This window comes from Oncorhynchus kisutch, linkage group LG10 (assembly GCF_002021735.2).
Source record: "Oncorhynchus kisutch isolate 150728-3 linkage group LG10, Okis_V2, whole genome shotgun sequence".
In the NCBI taxonomy this organism is placed as follows: domain Eukaryota; kingdom Metazoa; phylum Chordata; class Actinopteri; order Salmoniformes; family Salmonidae; genus Oncorhynchus; species Oncorhynchus kisutch.
Window position 1 is genome coordinate 60251928 of NC_034183.2, and position 14924 is coordinate 60266851.

General features: G+C 46.2%; 3 protein-coding genes across 5 annotated transcripts; 1 reads left to right on the forward strand and 2 right to left on the reverse strand.

Annotated features, from left to right (window-relative positions):
• LOC109898619 (ubiquitin carboxyl-terminal hydrolase 37-like) lies at nucleotides 1–4192 on the reverse strand. Of its 3 annotated transcripts, none has more exons than XR_004211307.1 (11): nucleotides 4086–4192; nucleotides 3762–3893; nucleotides 3134–3272; nucleotides 2870–3006; nucleotides 2605–2698; nucleotides 2429–2508; nucleotides 2008–2145; nucleotides 1831–1904; nucleotides 1369–1438; nucleotides 1113–1251; nucleotides 1–897 (listed from the first exon to the last, which is right to left on the reverse strand). XR_004211307.1 is itself a non-coding variant. In XM_031834392.1 (10 exons), the coding sequence occupies exons 1-10, from the start codon at nucleotides 4178–4180 to the stop codon at nucleotides 792–794; spliced, it is 1134 nt and encodes a 377-aa protein (XP_031690252.1). In that variant the 5' UTR covers nucleotides 4181–4192; the 3' UTR covers nucleotides 557–791. The 3 variants fall into 3 exon arrangements, 1 of the variants encoding a protein (XP_031690252.1); XR_004211306.1 differs by having other exon boundaries at nucleotides 785–897; nucleotides 1353–1438; XM_031834392.1 differs by lacking the exon at nucleotides 1369–1438 and having other exon boundaries at nucleotides 557–897.
• A 2233-nt stretch (nucleotides 4193–6425) lies between these two features.
• Nucleotides 6426–9454, forward strand: LOC116375888 (myosin heavy chain, embryonic smooth muscle isoform-like). The gene is made up of 5 exons (XM_031834399.1): nucleotides 6426–6753; nucleotides 7059–7267; nucleotides 7551–7659; nucleotides 8193–8359; nucleotides 8466–9454. The coding sequence occupies exons 2-5, from the start codon at nucleotides 7059–7061 to the stop codon at nucleotides 8620–8622; spliced, it is 642 nt and encodes a 213-aa protein (XP_031690259.1). The 5' UTR covers nucleotides 6426–6753; the 3' UTR covers nucleotides 8623–9454.
• A 4467-nt stretch (nucleotides 9455–13921) lies between these two features.
• On the reverse strand, nucleotides 13922–14868 carry LOC116375889 (ubiquitin carboxyl-terminal hydrolase 37-like). Its single transcript, XM_031834400.1, has 3 exons — nucleotides 14802–14868; nucleotides 14562–14700; nucleotides 13922–14346 (listed from the first exon to the last, which is right to left on the reverse strand). The coding sequence occupies exons 1-3, from the start codon at nucleotides 14809–14811 to the stop codon at nucleotides 14241–14243; spliced, it is 255 nt and encodes an 84-aa protein (XP_031690260.1). The 5' UTR covers nucleotides 14812–14868; the 3' UTR covers nucleotides 13922–14240.
• Nucleotides 14869–14924: the final 56 nt, after the last annotated feature.

Here is a 14924-nt window from a genome sequence, read left to right on the forward strand (position 1 = left end):
TGTTTTATATTTATATAATTGTAAACATACAGTAGATGGCCTAGAGTGGGTACATGCTTTGTGGTGTAGGCTGTTTCTTCTGGTGGTCTAGGGCAGCCTGATGTCCAGGTGGTCTAGGGCAGCCTGGTGTTCTGGTGGTCTAGGGCAGCCTGGTGTTCTGGTGGTCTAGGGCAGCTTGGTGTCCAGGTGGTTTAGGGCAGTGTGATGTCCTAATGGTCTAGGATAGTCTGATGGTGGTCTAGGGCAGCTTGATGGTGGTCTAGGATAGTCTGATGGTGGTGTAGGGCAGCTTGATGGTGGTGTAGGGAGGCTTGATGGTGGTCTAGGGCAGCTTGATGGTGGTGTAGGGCAGCTTGATGGTGGTCTAGGGCAGCTTGATGGTGGTCTAGGGCAGCTTGATGGTGGTCTAGGGCAGCTTGATGGTGGTATAGGGCAGCTTGATGGTGGAGTAGGGCAGCTTGATGGTGGTGTAGGGAGGCTTGATGGTGGTCTAGGGCAGCTTGATGGTGGTGTAGGGCAGCTTGATGGTGGTCTAAGGCAGTTGATGGTGGTCTAAGGCAGCTTGATGGTGGTGTAGGGCAGCTTGATGGTGGTGTAACGCAGCTTGATGGTGGTCTAGGGCAGCTTGATGGTGGTATAGGGCAGCTTGATGGTGGAGTAGGGCAGTCTGATGGGGGTGTAGGGCAGCTTGATGGTGGTCTAAGGCAGCTTGATGGTGGTCTAAGGCAGTTGATGGTGGTGTAGGGCAGCCTAATTCGATTAATCTGATGTTTCTTGGTGTGTGGTACGTGCTACTCCAGGTGGTCCCTGAGCGCTGTGCCTCTCCCTGAGTTTAATGATGGGTTCTCCTGGTGCTTCTCCTGGTAGTGAGGGGCCTGGTCTCCTTCACCTTCTCTACTTCAATGAGAAATGACAGGGAGATCTTACATGTACATACAATGTCTGAAAAATAACACATACAGAGGGATCACAGGTTAAAGGGATAACTCTTAATGCGTGGTCAAGGAATCATCTTTCTAGCTTTGGTAAACACTTTTTTTTTCTTGATAACTCATTGTCGTCATTGACTCCATTTGTGACATTCTTCTCAAATTTGTGGCCTAGAGCCTTACCTGCAGACATAGAACAGGATGTAGGCAGTCTGTGCAATCTCCTTCAGCACAGTGGCCTCATCTGTCCTCAAGACATGTGCGTCATCCAGGCAGAGCCACCCACTGCCACGGCTGTCCAAAACATCACTGATGTAGTGGCCTAGGGAACAAGGGAAACAAAATAGAGTGTACATTAAGCTTTCATAATTGTGTGTGCGTGCCTGCATACCTGCGTGCCTGCCTACCTGCATGCCTGCCTACCTGCATGCCTGCATACCTGTATACATGTTGTCTCCCAGATGTGAGATCACACTTGACAATTTGTAGATATTGTCTGGCTGGTGTCTCTGTAAGGAAACACATTTAATAATAGGATTGTTATTTTGTCGACAGGATAGGGGTGCCTTCTATAACTGCCTTATCTTGATCCGCCCACTATCTCAACTGGATCTAATTATCTGTTATTTATTTTTCTCTCTCTCTCTCTCTCTCTCTCTCTCTCTCTCCTCACCACAGCGGCTGCCTGCTGCTTTTTCTCACTGTCAGCTGGTTTCTCTAGCTGGTCAGAGGAATTTGAATCTGGTGGGGGTATATCAAATATAGTGTAAATACAAACCAGAAAGTGAAGTGGAAACCCATCAACAAATATACTCTTAACTTCAGCTTCCGACTTGCTTTCCTCAACAGTCCTGTTTCATGAGAGGGTGTTCTGCATGAAGTCAGTAACACAATGTCCTACCTGGTCTATCAAGGGTGCCTTTCGGGGAGTTTGCAGGTGTGTTGTCCATGTTGTTTCTACCCAGGGAGCTTGCCCTGTGTAAATTGATGGCATTGAAAATAAATATCTAGTGTGTGAAAATCATGGTGTGTGTTGGCTACTCAATGTGCAATGTCCCCAAACAGAGTGTAAACCAACCTGGCTCCATACTGGACATGGGCTGTCTTCCCACATACGGCTGGGAGGGTTATTTCTGCAGGGATGGACATGGGATCATCCAACTTCTCTGGCTCCCAGTAGCCTGCAGTAAATCGCTTGATATGAAGCATTAGGACCCTGCTCAGAGACAGACAGGCAGGCAGGCAGGCATTCACAAAGACAGACAGACAGACAGACAGACAGACAGACAGACAGACAGACAGACAGACAGACAGACAGACAGACAGACAGACAGACAGACAGACAGACAGACAGACAGACAGACAGACAGACAGACAGACGACCAGGCAGGCATTCACACAGACAAAGGAATCAGTCTTGTACTCAATTCAATAACCCAGTTTGGTGAGTTAGATCAGGACTGTCAATTGCAATCTGAGATGATGATGGGGGGACTCACCGGGGCAGCGTGAGGAAGTGCCTAGTCACAGATGCTGTGCTGCCTGAGCACACCCTGCATGCACACTCTAACGCAGATGGCTAGGTGACAAAGGATAGCAATACAATTATGAACATTATGACATTAATGATAGTGTTCCTTGACATACTAACTCTTGGTTTAAGCTAAGTGCTGACCTTAAAGTAGAGGTCCAGGCTGTGTGTCAGGTAATGGCTCAGGCTCAGTGACAGGTGATTATAATCCTCCTGACCATACACTATAACTCCACAGCTTCAGAAGTACGGAGAGAAATGCATCAGCTATCCAACACAAACCTTTTGATCCCTCTACACACTATCTTAATGCTTTACCTCTGTATCCTGCATGTTATGCTGACATTAAACCTCCTCACAAATGTGATGAAGACATCAAGGTACACCGTATACAAATGACAGCTGTTACCTGGTGCAGGTACGGGAAGTCTTCAGCTTGAATTCTAACTGCTTCACGGGGCAGGTGTATGGCTCTGGTGAGCCCTTTAATGCCATACCCTCCTCCTTCAGCTGAAAGAGGAGGAGCAACACACATTCATGGGCATCCTAAGAGAAGAATGGGAAAGAAGCAGAAAATACATAAACAACTACAACTGAAACAGAGCTGAGGAAAAACACTGTCACGTGTCCCAGGTTTATTGTTAAGTGAGTCTTTTAGCAAATAATATCTTACCTGTTCATAGTCTTCCTCATAGTCCTCATTGACAACGGAAAGGCAGCGCTTGACTGTTTGAAGGATTTTCTTATTTTCCTTGTTCTTAGCATTAACAGTGCCTCCAGAAAGCCTGGCCTGATGTAACTTGGCAAAGCAGCTGTGGAGGGAGACAAAGAGCATGCATTCAGGTTTCAATCTCTCACCTTGGCCACAGATTAGCTCTGTGCTTCTACTTGAGCTTCTGGTCAAATATGATTCAACTCATTCCTGACTGTGACAGGAAATCATCTCTGGTGTTAATCAGAAGCTGAGTTGGGTTTGTTTTTATCTTAAAAATCATGAGACACTAAGAGTGTACGAAGGACAATATATATCCATCCATCCATCCATCCATCCATCCATCCATCCATACATAGACAGATAGATAGATAGATAGATAGATAGATGGATACATACAAACATACATGTGTGTTTGATGCCATTCCATTTGCTCCGTTTCAGACATCATTACAAGCCGTCCTCCCCTCAGCAGCCTCCACTGACACATACATCGAGGCGGAACTTGTGTACTGTAACTATAAGCGTCTAGGTGGGTGGGTCAGTGTGTGTACAGGTGGGACAGGAGGGTGAGAGCGAGGCTGTATACCATAGCAGTTTAGAGGAGGGGGAGGAAATCCAGATGTTCTGCTGTCTCAGGATGTCTCTGCAAAATGCTGGCAGCCCCAGCAGGCACTGCAGAGCAGAGTTCATGAAGCAGGTGTTGCCAATATTAGGCAACCTGTAGGAAAGAAGCCATCAGTTACACACTAATATCTGAACAGTGGACCAAAGGTAAACTAATGAATGGATTTGTAAGGCATGAACACAAGATAACTCTGAGTACCACACTGAATTATTTAAAACAAAAAGCAGATCTCATAGATAAGAGTAGGTTTGTGTGTGTGTGTGTGTAGATGTGTGTGTGTTTTACCCGAGGAGCTTGGTGTTGTCTTCGCCCTCGCCTGTGCAGCTCTGCTCCCCCAGCTGGGTGCTACTCTTGCTGACCAGGTTGGGGAGGCAAGCCATGGCTTCCCGAGACCTGACCAATGGCCTGGAGGAAGAGAGACAGGGTAGAGGCCTCAGTAGCAGTAGCTCAACACCAATCGGTCTGTTTGAACACTATTTTAATGTACAGGCATACATATATTCCTTACCATGTCATGGTGTGAGTGACCACTCTTATGTAGAGTTTAGTGAGATGAAGGTGGCTATTGTATACAGTACTTACCTCTCCAAGGAGACAGAGGAAGTCTTCAGGTCAATGGAGGCCTCTGCAGAGAGAGACCGAGAGACAGAGAGCGGTAAGAGAGAAGCTTTGTCAAAGATGAATTGAGACAAATAGCACCAAAAAATGGCACCCGTTTACAGACCTGCGATGCCAACAAATAGGGGTACCATTCTCTTTGTCTGTGGAACAACTGCCCCCACCTCTTTGACCTCAGAGCTCATAAGATCTCTGTAAAGACACACAGACATATGCATTAAGTTAGGTATATTATATTGTCTTTTTCATTTCAATCTAATGGTGTTGGTTGGCATGAAATTTGATATCAGGCTGCAGTACCTGGCAGTCTCACTGTCTTTGTTGGTCTCTCCATGGTGGTCCAGGGGGTTTGGAGAGGAGGACTGGGGGGCAGGGGAGGAGGAGGAAAACTGAGTTGAGACAGCCAGGGAAACAGAAGAAGCACTAAAAGGGGAGGAGGTCTGTGATCCTTCCAATGAAGAAGAAGAAGAAGAAGAGAGAGATGACATGTGGAGAGAGGAGAGGGAAGAGAGGCCGAAGAACTTGAAGAGAGTCGAAGGGGATCTGACAGGGGATCCAGGGGGTGAGGGGGGTGAGGGAGTGCAGATTGGTGTTCGGCCAGACAAGGGGTCGAGGGGCGTCAGAGATGTTGTAGACGGTTTCAAATGGAAAGAAGAGACAAAGGAAGATTCAAGTTGGTGGTGATCCTTTACGTTCTTCTTCTCCCGGTTTCTCCAAACTGACGCAGTTACCATGCCGGCATCCAATGACGTCAGTTTGGGTGGGATTGGGAACGGCGATGGACAGCGGCTCCCAATCCCGAGGCGAACTCTGCACTTCTTTTTCTGTTTGGAGAAACATTATATATGTTATGTTTGAACTAGCAGCAAATGTCACACCCAAACCACATGATCTGACCATAAAATAAAGAACTCGTCGCCCAATCATATTGAATTCTGTATCATAGGCTAACAAATAGCAAAAATACATGTTTATAAAAATAAAACCATTGTAACCATACAGTTATACCCTCTGTCCCAAATCCTGCCATTTGGCACAAATAAATAGACAATGAAACAACTAGTAATAGCTGAAAAGAATAGAATATACTCTAAATTGTAACAGAATTAGACAAATTCTAGCCCAGAATAGACACATACCTTTTTACAGCAACACAAACATCCCATTTCAGTGTATTTGTAGACTGTGCCTAATTTGACAGAACTTCAAAATATGTTGCCCATTTCACATTGTGATGTCATAAACCAAATTATGATGCGCCTATCTACGCGTTACCAGCATAAATAGTAAACAAATCTCACACACACCAAAATGTTGAAAAATTATTTACAAAATTAATTGATCGTTTATTCAGAGTTATTCCTATTTCATAAAATATACAAAATAACTAGATTCTTGCCAATACACCTGTTTTTTATTGAGAAAACATTGGGTTATCTTTCTCCCACGCTCCCTGGGCCACTGACGTGTGATTGTATGGGATATGGGAAGAGACTAGGACATTCAAAGTAACGTTACTGTCTATCAGAATCAAAACAACTTTTATTGGCCAAGTGGCCTACATTCACACATTCACAGAATTTGACTCGATGAATTGGTGCTGCCATTAATAGACAAACGTAAAGACACATTTACAGCCTATACAATATACAGTAAACATAAAACATATTTATTAGCTTCTATCTTCTTAAGATACTTTAGAGTAACATTTTATTATTGTCACATTCTGACCTTAGTTCCTTTGTTTTGTCTTTTGTTTTAGTATGGTCAGGGCGTGAGTTGGGTGGGTTGTCTGTGTTAGTTTTTCTATGTATTTCTATTTCTGTATTTGGCCTGATATTGTTCTCAATCAGAGGCAGCTGTCAATCGTTGTCCCTGATTGAGAACCATATTTAGGTAGCCTGTTTTCCTTTGTGTTTTGTGGGTGGTTATTTTCAGTCTTTGTGTGTCTGCACCAGACAGAACTGTTTCGGTTATCACTTTGTTGTTTTGTATTTTGAAGTGTTCTTTCATCATTAAATAAGATGAACACTTACCACGCTGTGCTTTGGTCCTCTCCTCCTTCCACCTACGAGGAGAATCGTTACAATTATGGAATGTAAAATGCCTGTTCCACTTCAGTTGACTCTGGTCTGATACAGATCGAACATAGCTTTGCAATGGCTGTTAGGAGGACCTTTGAAAAGGAGAGCTGCACACTCTAGCGCAGACTCAGTCATTTAATAACCTAATATCCAACCTTTCCGACCGACAAGCTGTCTTCATCAGCGTATACTGTTAGGAGCACCTTAACACAGATGGATCTATTAATCTCTGACCGTACCTCATTGAAAAGGTGCCACTCTGCCTAGTGACTGTAAACTAAACAAAAATACTAACGTTAGTACATTTGTTGTATATTTGCTGTTCTGTAAACCCAGTTGGTCACTACCACACCAGTCACAACTGTCAACAGATCATTACATAAATGCAAAGCATCATTTGTTCTCGCAGAGTAGATTGTAGATCCTACTACCACCAGGGAACAATCCATTATTCAGCCCTACCATAAAAAATACTCTTATCTCTCTCACTTTCCCCTCTCTCCTTCATTCCCTGTTTTCCTCTCTCCACCTCTCTCTTCCCCCTCTCCTCCCCCAGATGGACACCCTGACCCTGGAGCTTGTGGCAGAGCGCAACATGACCCAGAAGAGTGAGAATGCGCGCCAGCAGCTGGAGAGGCAGAACAAGGACTTGCGGGCCAAGCTGGGCGAGCTGGAGGGCTCCGTGAAGAGCCGGTTCAAGGCCTCCATCACCGCCCTGGAGGCCAAGATACTGCAGCTGGAGGAGCAGCTGGAGCAGGAGGCTAAGTGAGAAACACAGCAACTCTCTTATAACAACTCCATACCTTATTAGACAAGGTGAAATAGGAGACCAAGACTCAGGAGGAGTTCATGAGGGCCTTAGAACAAGCTCAGCCCGTTGGAAGAGAGGTTCTTGAATGTGATCTAAATGTTAATGTGATCAATGTAATGAGTCAAAAGCAATCTTAAGAGATGTACTTGAAGATCTATGACTGACAGCCTTTGTTACAGTGCGGTTCCTGTGGTGCTCTAACTGTCCTATGACCTCATTCCTCTGTCCTCCTATCAGGGAGCGAGCAGCGGCCAATAAGCTTGTGAGACGGACAGCGAAGAAGCTGAAGGAGGTGTGCATGCAGGTGGAGGACGAGCGCCGCCATTCCGACCAGTACAAGGAACAGGTGAGGAGCTTGTCACTGAAGTTTGGACGTCCCAGATATTAAAGCTACAGTATGTAACTTTTTGGGAGACTTAACCAAATTAACATAGACATTTGAGTTATAGATATTTAATTCTCATTGAAAACAAGTCTAAGAAGCGATAGATCTGTTCTAAGTGCTCCATTTCTATGCTTTGCGTTCTTAAGTTTAGTTTTTGCGTCTTTTACTTTCGGTTTTGTACAACAGCTGAAAATATATAGATTTTTGGTTATGGATTCTCTACACAATGACTGCTTGTTTTGACACAAACAGAAATGAGGTGAATTCTGCAGAGTCCATTTTTAAGATGTTCCACAGCTAAAGAAGGATTTCTATCCAATTCAGTACAACTTGCAAAGGTGGGCCAGGATTGGATAGGTGTGAAGATTTAGGATTGGAGTCTTTCCTACAGTAGGTTAATTCCAGTAACCACTGGACCATAGGACTGCTGAGTATTGTAAGTATTAGTATTGACTGTTCATCATTGTTGTCTGTTGTGATCTTGGCTGGGTCAGATGGAGAAGGCCAACTCTCGCATGAAGCAGCTGAAGAGGCAGCTTGAGGAGGCTGAGGAGGAGGCCACACGTGCCAACGCCTACCGCAGGAAGCTGCAGAGGGAGCTGGACGATGCCACTGAGGCCACTCTCAGCCGTGAGGTCAACACACTCAAGAGCCGCCTCAGGTATTTAGAGCCCCCGCACACACACACACACAAACAGCTGTGTATATTGGCCAAATTGATGGTCCTCTTTACTAATACCTCTCCTGGCCCCCTCTGTCCCCTGCAGGCGTGGAGGCCCCGTCAGTTTCTCCTCCAGCCGCTCAGGCAGGCGTCAGCTGCAGGTGGAGGGAACATCGCTCGACCTCCTATCCGACGATGAGGTGGAAAACAAGACCACGGACGCCAATGCCAACGAGACGCCAGCAGATCCCCAACCAGAGTAGACGAGCTCCCTCCAGGCAACACGCAGCATGGCCTCTGCCCCCACAAACCTTACCCCTGTCCTCCTAACCCCAGACACCAGCAGTGGACCCCACTACTCTGCCTTACCCCTCTATGGCAAGCTGCAGGGCCAAGCAAATCCATCATCTCCTCTATATGAATATACCGCACATCAAGCCTTGGATTCGTTTTTAACATCAATTGCAGATAAAAGTGCATTTAAATTGCATAGGCGTCTGAGTGTGCATAGGCACTCGAAAACAAATAGCAGGAGTTTACCATAATTATGTTAAGCTACTTCCCTGGAACAGCCATTAGAATCAAACAGCCCTCTAGCTAGAATTAACCACTGTCATTTCAGCTGGTTTACTGGCACACAGGTGGACAACTGCACACAAGTCGGTAAAAACATGTGTCTTTCATGATTGTACAGTATTGGACCAGGAAATGTAAAACAAAGCACAGCATAAGCGAGGGAATTATTTTTAAATGGTAGCCTAAATGATGATCCCACCAAATGTTTTCATCAAAACCACCACTGTCATAGAGATACTGCAATCCACTTAGTGGATAAAAATAACTGTGAATAAATCTTTGGTAGCAGGTTTGTAGTAAATTAGATTGTACCACGCCATGTTGCCTCAGCATTCCCCCTATATATATGACCAGCAAAAGACCCTGTTAACTTTACCAATATAACCTTGTCCAATAACCCACCATTTTATATTTGACATATCAATCTACTTTAAGTGGTGTACGTTAATGTGTGGAATTAGGTTTGTCAGACTTGGAACAAAGGCCCTTTTTTTAGAAAGACAGCCCAAATGTGTGCTTGACTGTCACACCCTGACCATAGTTTGCTTTGTATGTTTGTATGTTTTGTTTGGTCAGGGTGTGATCTGAGTGGGCATTCTATGTTGGATGTCTTGTTTGTCTGTTTCTGTGTTTGGGCCTGATATGGTTCTCAATCAGAGGCAGGTGTTAGTCATTGTCTCTGATTGGGAACCATATTTAGGTAGCCTGTTTGGTGTTGGGTTTTGTGGGTGATTGTTCCTGTCTTTGTGTTGGTTACACCAGACAGGGCTGTTTTCGGTTTTTCACATTTCTTGTTAGGAGGTAGGAGACCTGCTCCGACTTCCTGTGCTTACCGGAGAGCGAGAGAGACCGGGCAGGCACCGTGTTATGCTGTGGAGCGCACGCTGTCTCCAGTGCGGGTGCATAGCCCGGTGCGGTATATACCAGCTAATCTTATCGGCCGGGCTAGAGTGGGCATCGAGCCAGGTAAGGTTGGGCAGGCTCGGTGCTCAAGAGCTCCAGTGCACCTGCACGGTCCGGTCTATCCAGTGCCACCTACACGCACCAACCCTCCGGTGGCAGCCCCCCGCACCAGGCTTCCTGTGCGTGTCCAGAGCCCAGTACTCCCTGTTTCTCCTCCCCGCACTCGCCCTGAGGTGCGTGTCCTCGGCCCAGTACCACCAGTGCCGGCACCACGCATCAGGCCGATAGTGCGTCCCGCCTGTCCAGCGCTGCTAGAGCCTTCCTCCTCTCCAGCGCAGCCGGAGTCTCCCGCCTATCCGGCGCTGCCAGAGCTCCCGCCCCTCAGTCCAGAGGCGCCAGAGCCCCTCAGTCCAGAGGAGCCAGAGCCCCTCAGTCCAGCGCTGCCAGAGCCTTCCTCTCCAGTGTTGCCAGAGCCTTCCTCTCCAGCGTTGCCAGAGCTGCCCGTCTGCCCAGTGCCGCCTGAGCTACCCATCTGCCCAGCGCCATCAGAGTTGCCAGTCTGCCCAGCGCTGCCTGAGCTACCCGTCTGCCCAGCGCCATCAGAGTCGCCAGTCTGCCCAGCGCCGCCTGAGCTACCAGTCTGCCCAGTGCCCGCCTGAGCTACCCGTCTGCTCAGCAAATTCAGAGTCGCCAGTCTGCCCAGCGTCGCCTGAGCCACCCGTCTGCCCAGTGCCGCCAGTGCCGCCAGTCTGCAAGGAGCCGCCAGTGCCGCCAGTCTGCAAGGAGCCGCCAGTGCCGCCAGTCTGCAAGGAGCCGCCAGTGCCGGCAGTCTGCAAGGAGCCGCCAGTGCCGCCAGTCTGCAAGGAGCCACCAGTGCCGCCAGTCTGCAAGGAGCCGCCAGTCTGCTAGCAGCCGCCAGTGCCGCCAGTCTGCAAGGTGCCGCCAGTGCCGCCAGTCTGCAAGGAGCCGCCAGTGCCGCCAGTCTGCAAGGAGCCGCCAGTGCCGCCAGTCTGCAAGGAGCCGCCAGTGCCGCCATTCTGCAAGGAGCCGCCAGTGCCGCCAGTCTGCAAGGTGCCGCCAGTGCCGCCAGTCTGCAAGGAGCCGCCAGTGCCGCCAGTCTGCAAGGAGCCGCCAGAGCCGCCAGTCTGCCAGGATCCGCCAGAGCCTCCAGTGTTGTGTTGGTTACACCAGATAGGGCTGTTTTCGTTTTTTCACGTTGTTTTTGTATATTGTTCTATTTTCATCTTTATTAAAGATGTATCACAATAACCACGCTGCGTTTTGGTCCGCCTCTCCTTCAACAGAAGAATCCCGTTACATTGACATACTATAATATTGCTATGTATAATTCTGGCTATTCAGTTATGTTTTCTGTACCATGTACAAAATACTTAACTCAAAAAGGTCTCTTTGACATCTCGTGTCACCTTAATTTCAAAACATTACAAATGGCTGAATAATATTAGCATGATTTACAGAAGGGTAATTCATGTTTTATTGAGTGTTAGAGCGTTGGTTTTAATTCAGTGGTTCAGGGTAGAGCAATCGATCAATTTGAATATGCACACTTGTTGATGCCTTGATTATTAAATGTTAAACATAAATTACCATTTTATAAATTACTAATTACATATTTGAGGTCTTTATTATTATTTTAAACCATAACAAATTGGGGGAAAAAAGGTTTATCTGTTTCTTTTGAAAGACACTTCTCAATAAAGACATGAGGGGAAAAAAAGTGTATAGTGTTTGAACTGTTTGAAATATTATACCATTAAGCACCTTTCTCATCGTGTTGGTGTGAACCAGTGTTATAACAGAATGATTTATGGAGCCTTCTGTCTGCCAGGCAGAAAGTAGGATTTCATTGGGTTCAAAGCTTTAACATCCTGAAGGTTGTTATTATTAGTGGACTGGCTGTTGACGACCAGGTATTCATCATCTCCTTTTATTTCTTGTATTTCTCGACTTTTTTTGTTGTTGTTGTAAAAGACCAATAAACATATCCATTATAGAAAATATTTCTTCTATATTTCTTGTGCAACACATTGATGTCCTCTTACTCTTTCCCACAGTAGTTGTGGGTCAAGACTGTCTCCAAACTGATATGTGATGTATGGTCTATGTTACATTGCCATTCATTGTTCCCTTACTTCATTGTATTTGTGGTTATATTAAAACCCTGAGGGAGTGCGTAGATAGACTGTGCACAGACACACAATATTGTTGTAATATGAACTTTTTCCTCTTTTTACCCAACATGAATGAATGATAGAGATTGCCTCTTATACAGTGTATTCAGAACGTATTCACACCCCTTGACTTTTTCCACATGTTGTTGTGTTACAGCCTTATTCAAAATGGATATAAAAAAATAATCAATCTACACACAATACCCCATAATGACAAAGTGAAGACAGGTTTTTAGACATTGTAGATGACATTGTAAATAAAAACAGGAATACTTGTACATGATTGTACATGATTTGAAAAGGCACACAGCCGTCTATATAAGGTCCCAGTTCACAGTGCATGTCAGAACAAAAACCAAACCATGAGGTTGAAGGAATTGTCCTCCATCATTCCTAAATGGAAGAAGTTTGGAACCCCAAAGACTCTTAGAGCTGGCCGCCTGACCAAACTGAGCTATCAGGAACCTGATGGTCACTATGACAGAGCTCCAGAGTTCCTCTGTGGAGATTAGAGAAACCTCCAGAAGGACAACCATCTCTGCAGCACTCCACCAATCAGGTCTTTATGGTAGAGTGGCCAGACTGAAGCCACTTCTCAGTAAAAGGCACATGACAGCACGTTTGGAGTTTGCCAAAAGCAACCTAAAGACTCTCAGACTATGAGAATCAAGATTCTCTGGTCTGATGAAACCAAGATTGAACTCTTTGGCCTGAATGCCAAGCGCCATGTCTGGAGGAAACCTGGCACCATTTCTACGGTGAAACATGGTGGTGGCAGCATCATGCTGTGGGGATGTTTTTCAGCAGCAGGGACTGGTAGACTAGTCAGAATCGAGGGAAAGATGAATGGCACAAAGCACAGAGAGATGCTTGATGAAAACCAGCTCCAGAGTGTTCAGGATCTCAGAATGGGGCAAAGGTTCACCTTCCAACAAGACAACGACCCTTAGTACACAGCCAAGACAACGCAGGTGTGGCTTGGGGACAAGTCTCTGAATGTCCTTGAGTGGCCCAGCCAGAGCCCGGACTTGAACCTGATTGAACATCTCTGGAGACCTGAAAATAGCTGTGCAGCGATGCTCCCCATCCAACCTGACAGAGCTTGAGAGGATCTGCAGAGAAGAATGAGAGAAACTCCCCAAATACAGATGTGCTAAGCTTATAGTGTCATACCCAAGAAAACTTGAGGCTGTAATCGCTGCCAAAGGTGCTTCAACAAAGTACTGAGTAAAGTGTCTGAATTCTTATGTATATGAGATAGTTTAGCTTTATGTTGTCTTGATAAATTTGCTAAAAAATCTAAAAACCTGTTTTTGCTGTCATTATGGGGTAGATTGATGAGAAGAAGAAAAAATGTATTAATCCATTTTAGAATAAGGCTGTAACTTAACTAAATGTGGAACAAGTCAAGGGATCTGAATACTTTCTGAATGCACTGTAGGTACATTTATTCACTACCATGTACAGTAAAAGAACATTAATTGCACTCGGTCGGTGAGATGTTTTATATTTATATAATTGTAAACATACAGTAGATGGCCTAGAGTGGGTACATGCTTTGTGGTGTAGGCTGTTTCTTCTGGTGGTCTAGGGCAGCCTGGTGGTCTAGGGCACCCTGATGTCCAGGTGGTCTAGGGCAGCCTGGTGTTCTGGTGGTCTAGGGCAGCCTGGTGTTCTGGTGGTCTAGAGCAGCCTGGTGCTCTGGTGGTCTAGGGCAGCTTGGTGTCTAGGTGGTTTAGGCCAGCGTGATGTCCTAATGGTCTAGGATAGTCTGATGGTGGTCTAGGGCAGCTTGATGGTGGTGTAGGGATAATTGATGGTGGTCTAGGGCAGCTTGATGGTTGTCTAAGGCAGTTGATGGTGGTCTAGGGCAGCTTGATGGTGGTGTAGGGCAGCTTGATGGTGGTCTAGGGCAGCTTGATGGTGGTGTAGGGCAGCTTGATGGTGGTGTAGGGCAGCTTCATGGGGGTCTAGGGCAGCTTGATGGTGGAGTAGGGCAGTCTGATGATGGTCTAGGGCAGCTTGATGGTGGTGTAGGGCAGCTTGATGGTGGTGTAGGGCAGCTTGATGGTGGTATAGGGCAGCTTGATGGTGGAGTAGGGCAGTCTGATGGTGGTCTAGGGCAGCTTGATGGTGGAGTAGGGCAGTCTGATGGTGGTGTAGGGCAGCCTAATTCGATTAATCTGATGTTTCTTGGTGTGTGGTACGTGCTACTCCAGGTGGTCCCTGAGCGCTGTGCCTCTACCTGAGTTTAATGATGGTTTCTCCTGGTCCTTCTCCTGGTAGTGAGGGGCCTGGTCTCCTTCACCTGCTCCACTTTAATGAGAAATGACAGGGAGATCTTACATGTACATACAATGTCTGAAAAATAACACATACAGAGGGATTACAGGTTAAAGGGATAACTCTTAATGCGTGGTCAATGAATCATCTTTCTAGCTTTGGTAAACACTTTTTTTTTCTTGATGACTCATTGTCGTCATTGACTCCATTTGTGACATTCTTCTCAAATTTGTGGCCTAGAGACTTACCTGCAGACATAGAACAGGATGTAGGCAGTCTGTGCAATCTCCTTCAGCACAGTGGCCTCATCTGTCCTCAAGACATGTGCGTCATCCAGGCAGAGCCACCCACTGCCACGGCTGTCCAAAACATCACTGATGTAGTGGCCTAGGGAACAAGGGAAACAGAATAGAGTGTACATTAAGCTTTCATAATGGTGTGTGCGTGCCTGCATACCTGCGTGCCTGCCTACCTGCATGCCTGCATACCTGTATACATGTTGTCTCCCAGATGTGAGATCACACTTGACAATTTGTAGATATTGTCTGGCTGGTGTCTCTGTAAGGAAACACATTTAATAATAGGATTGTTATTTTGTCGACAGGATAGGG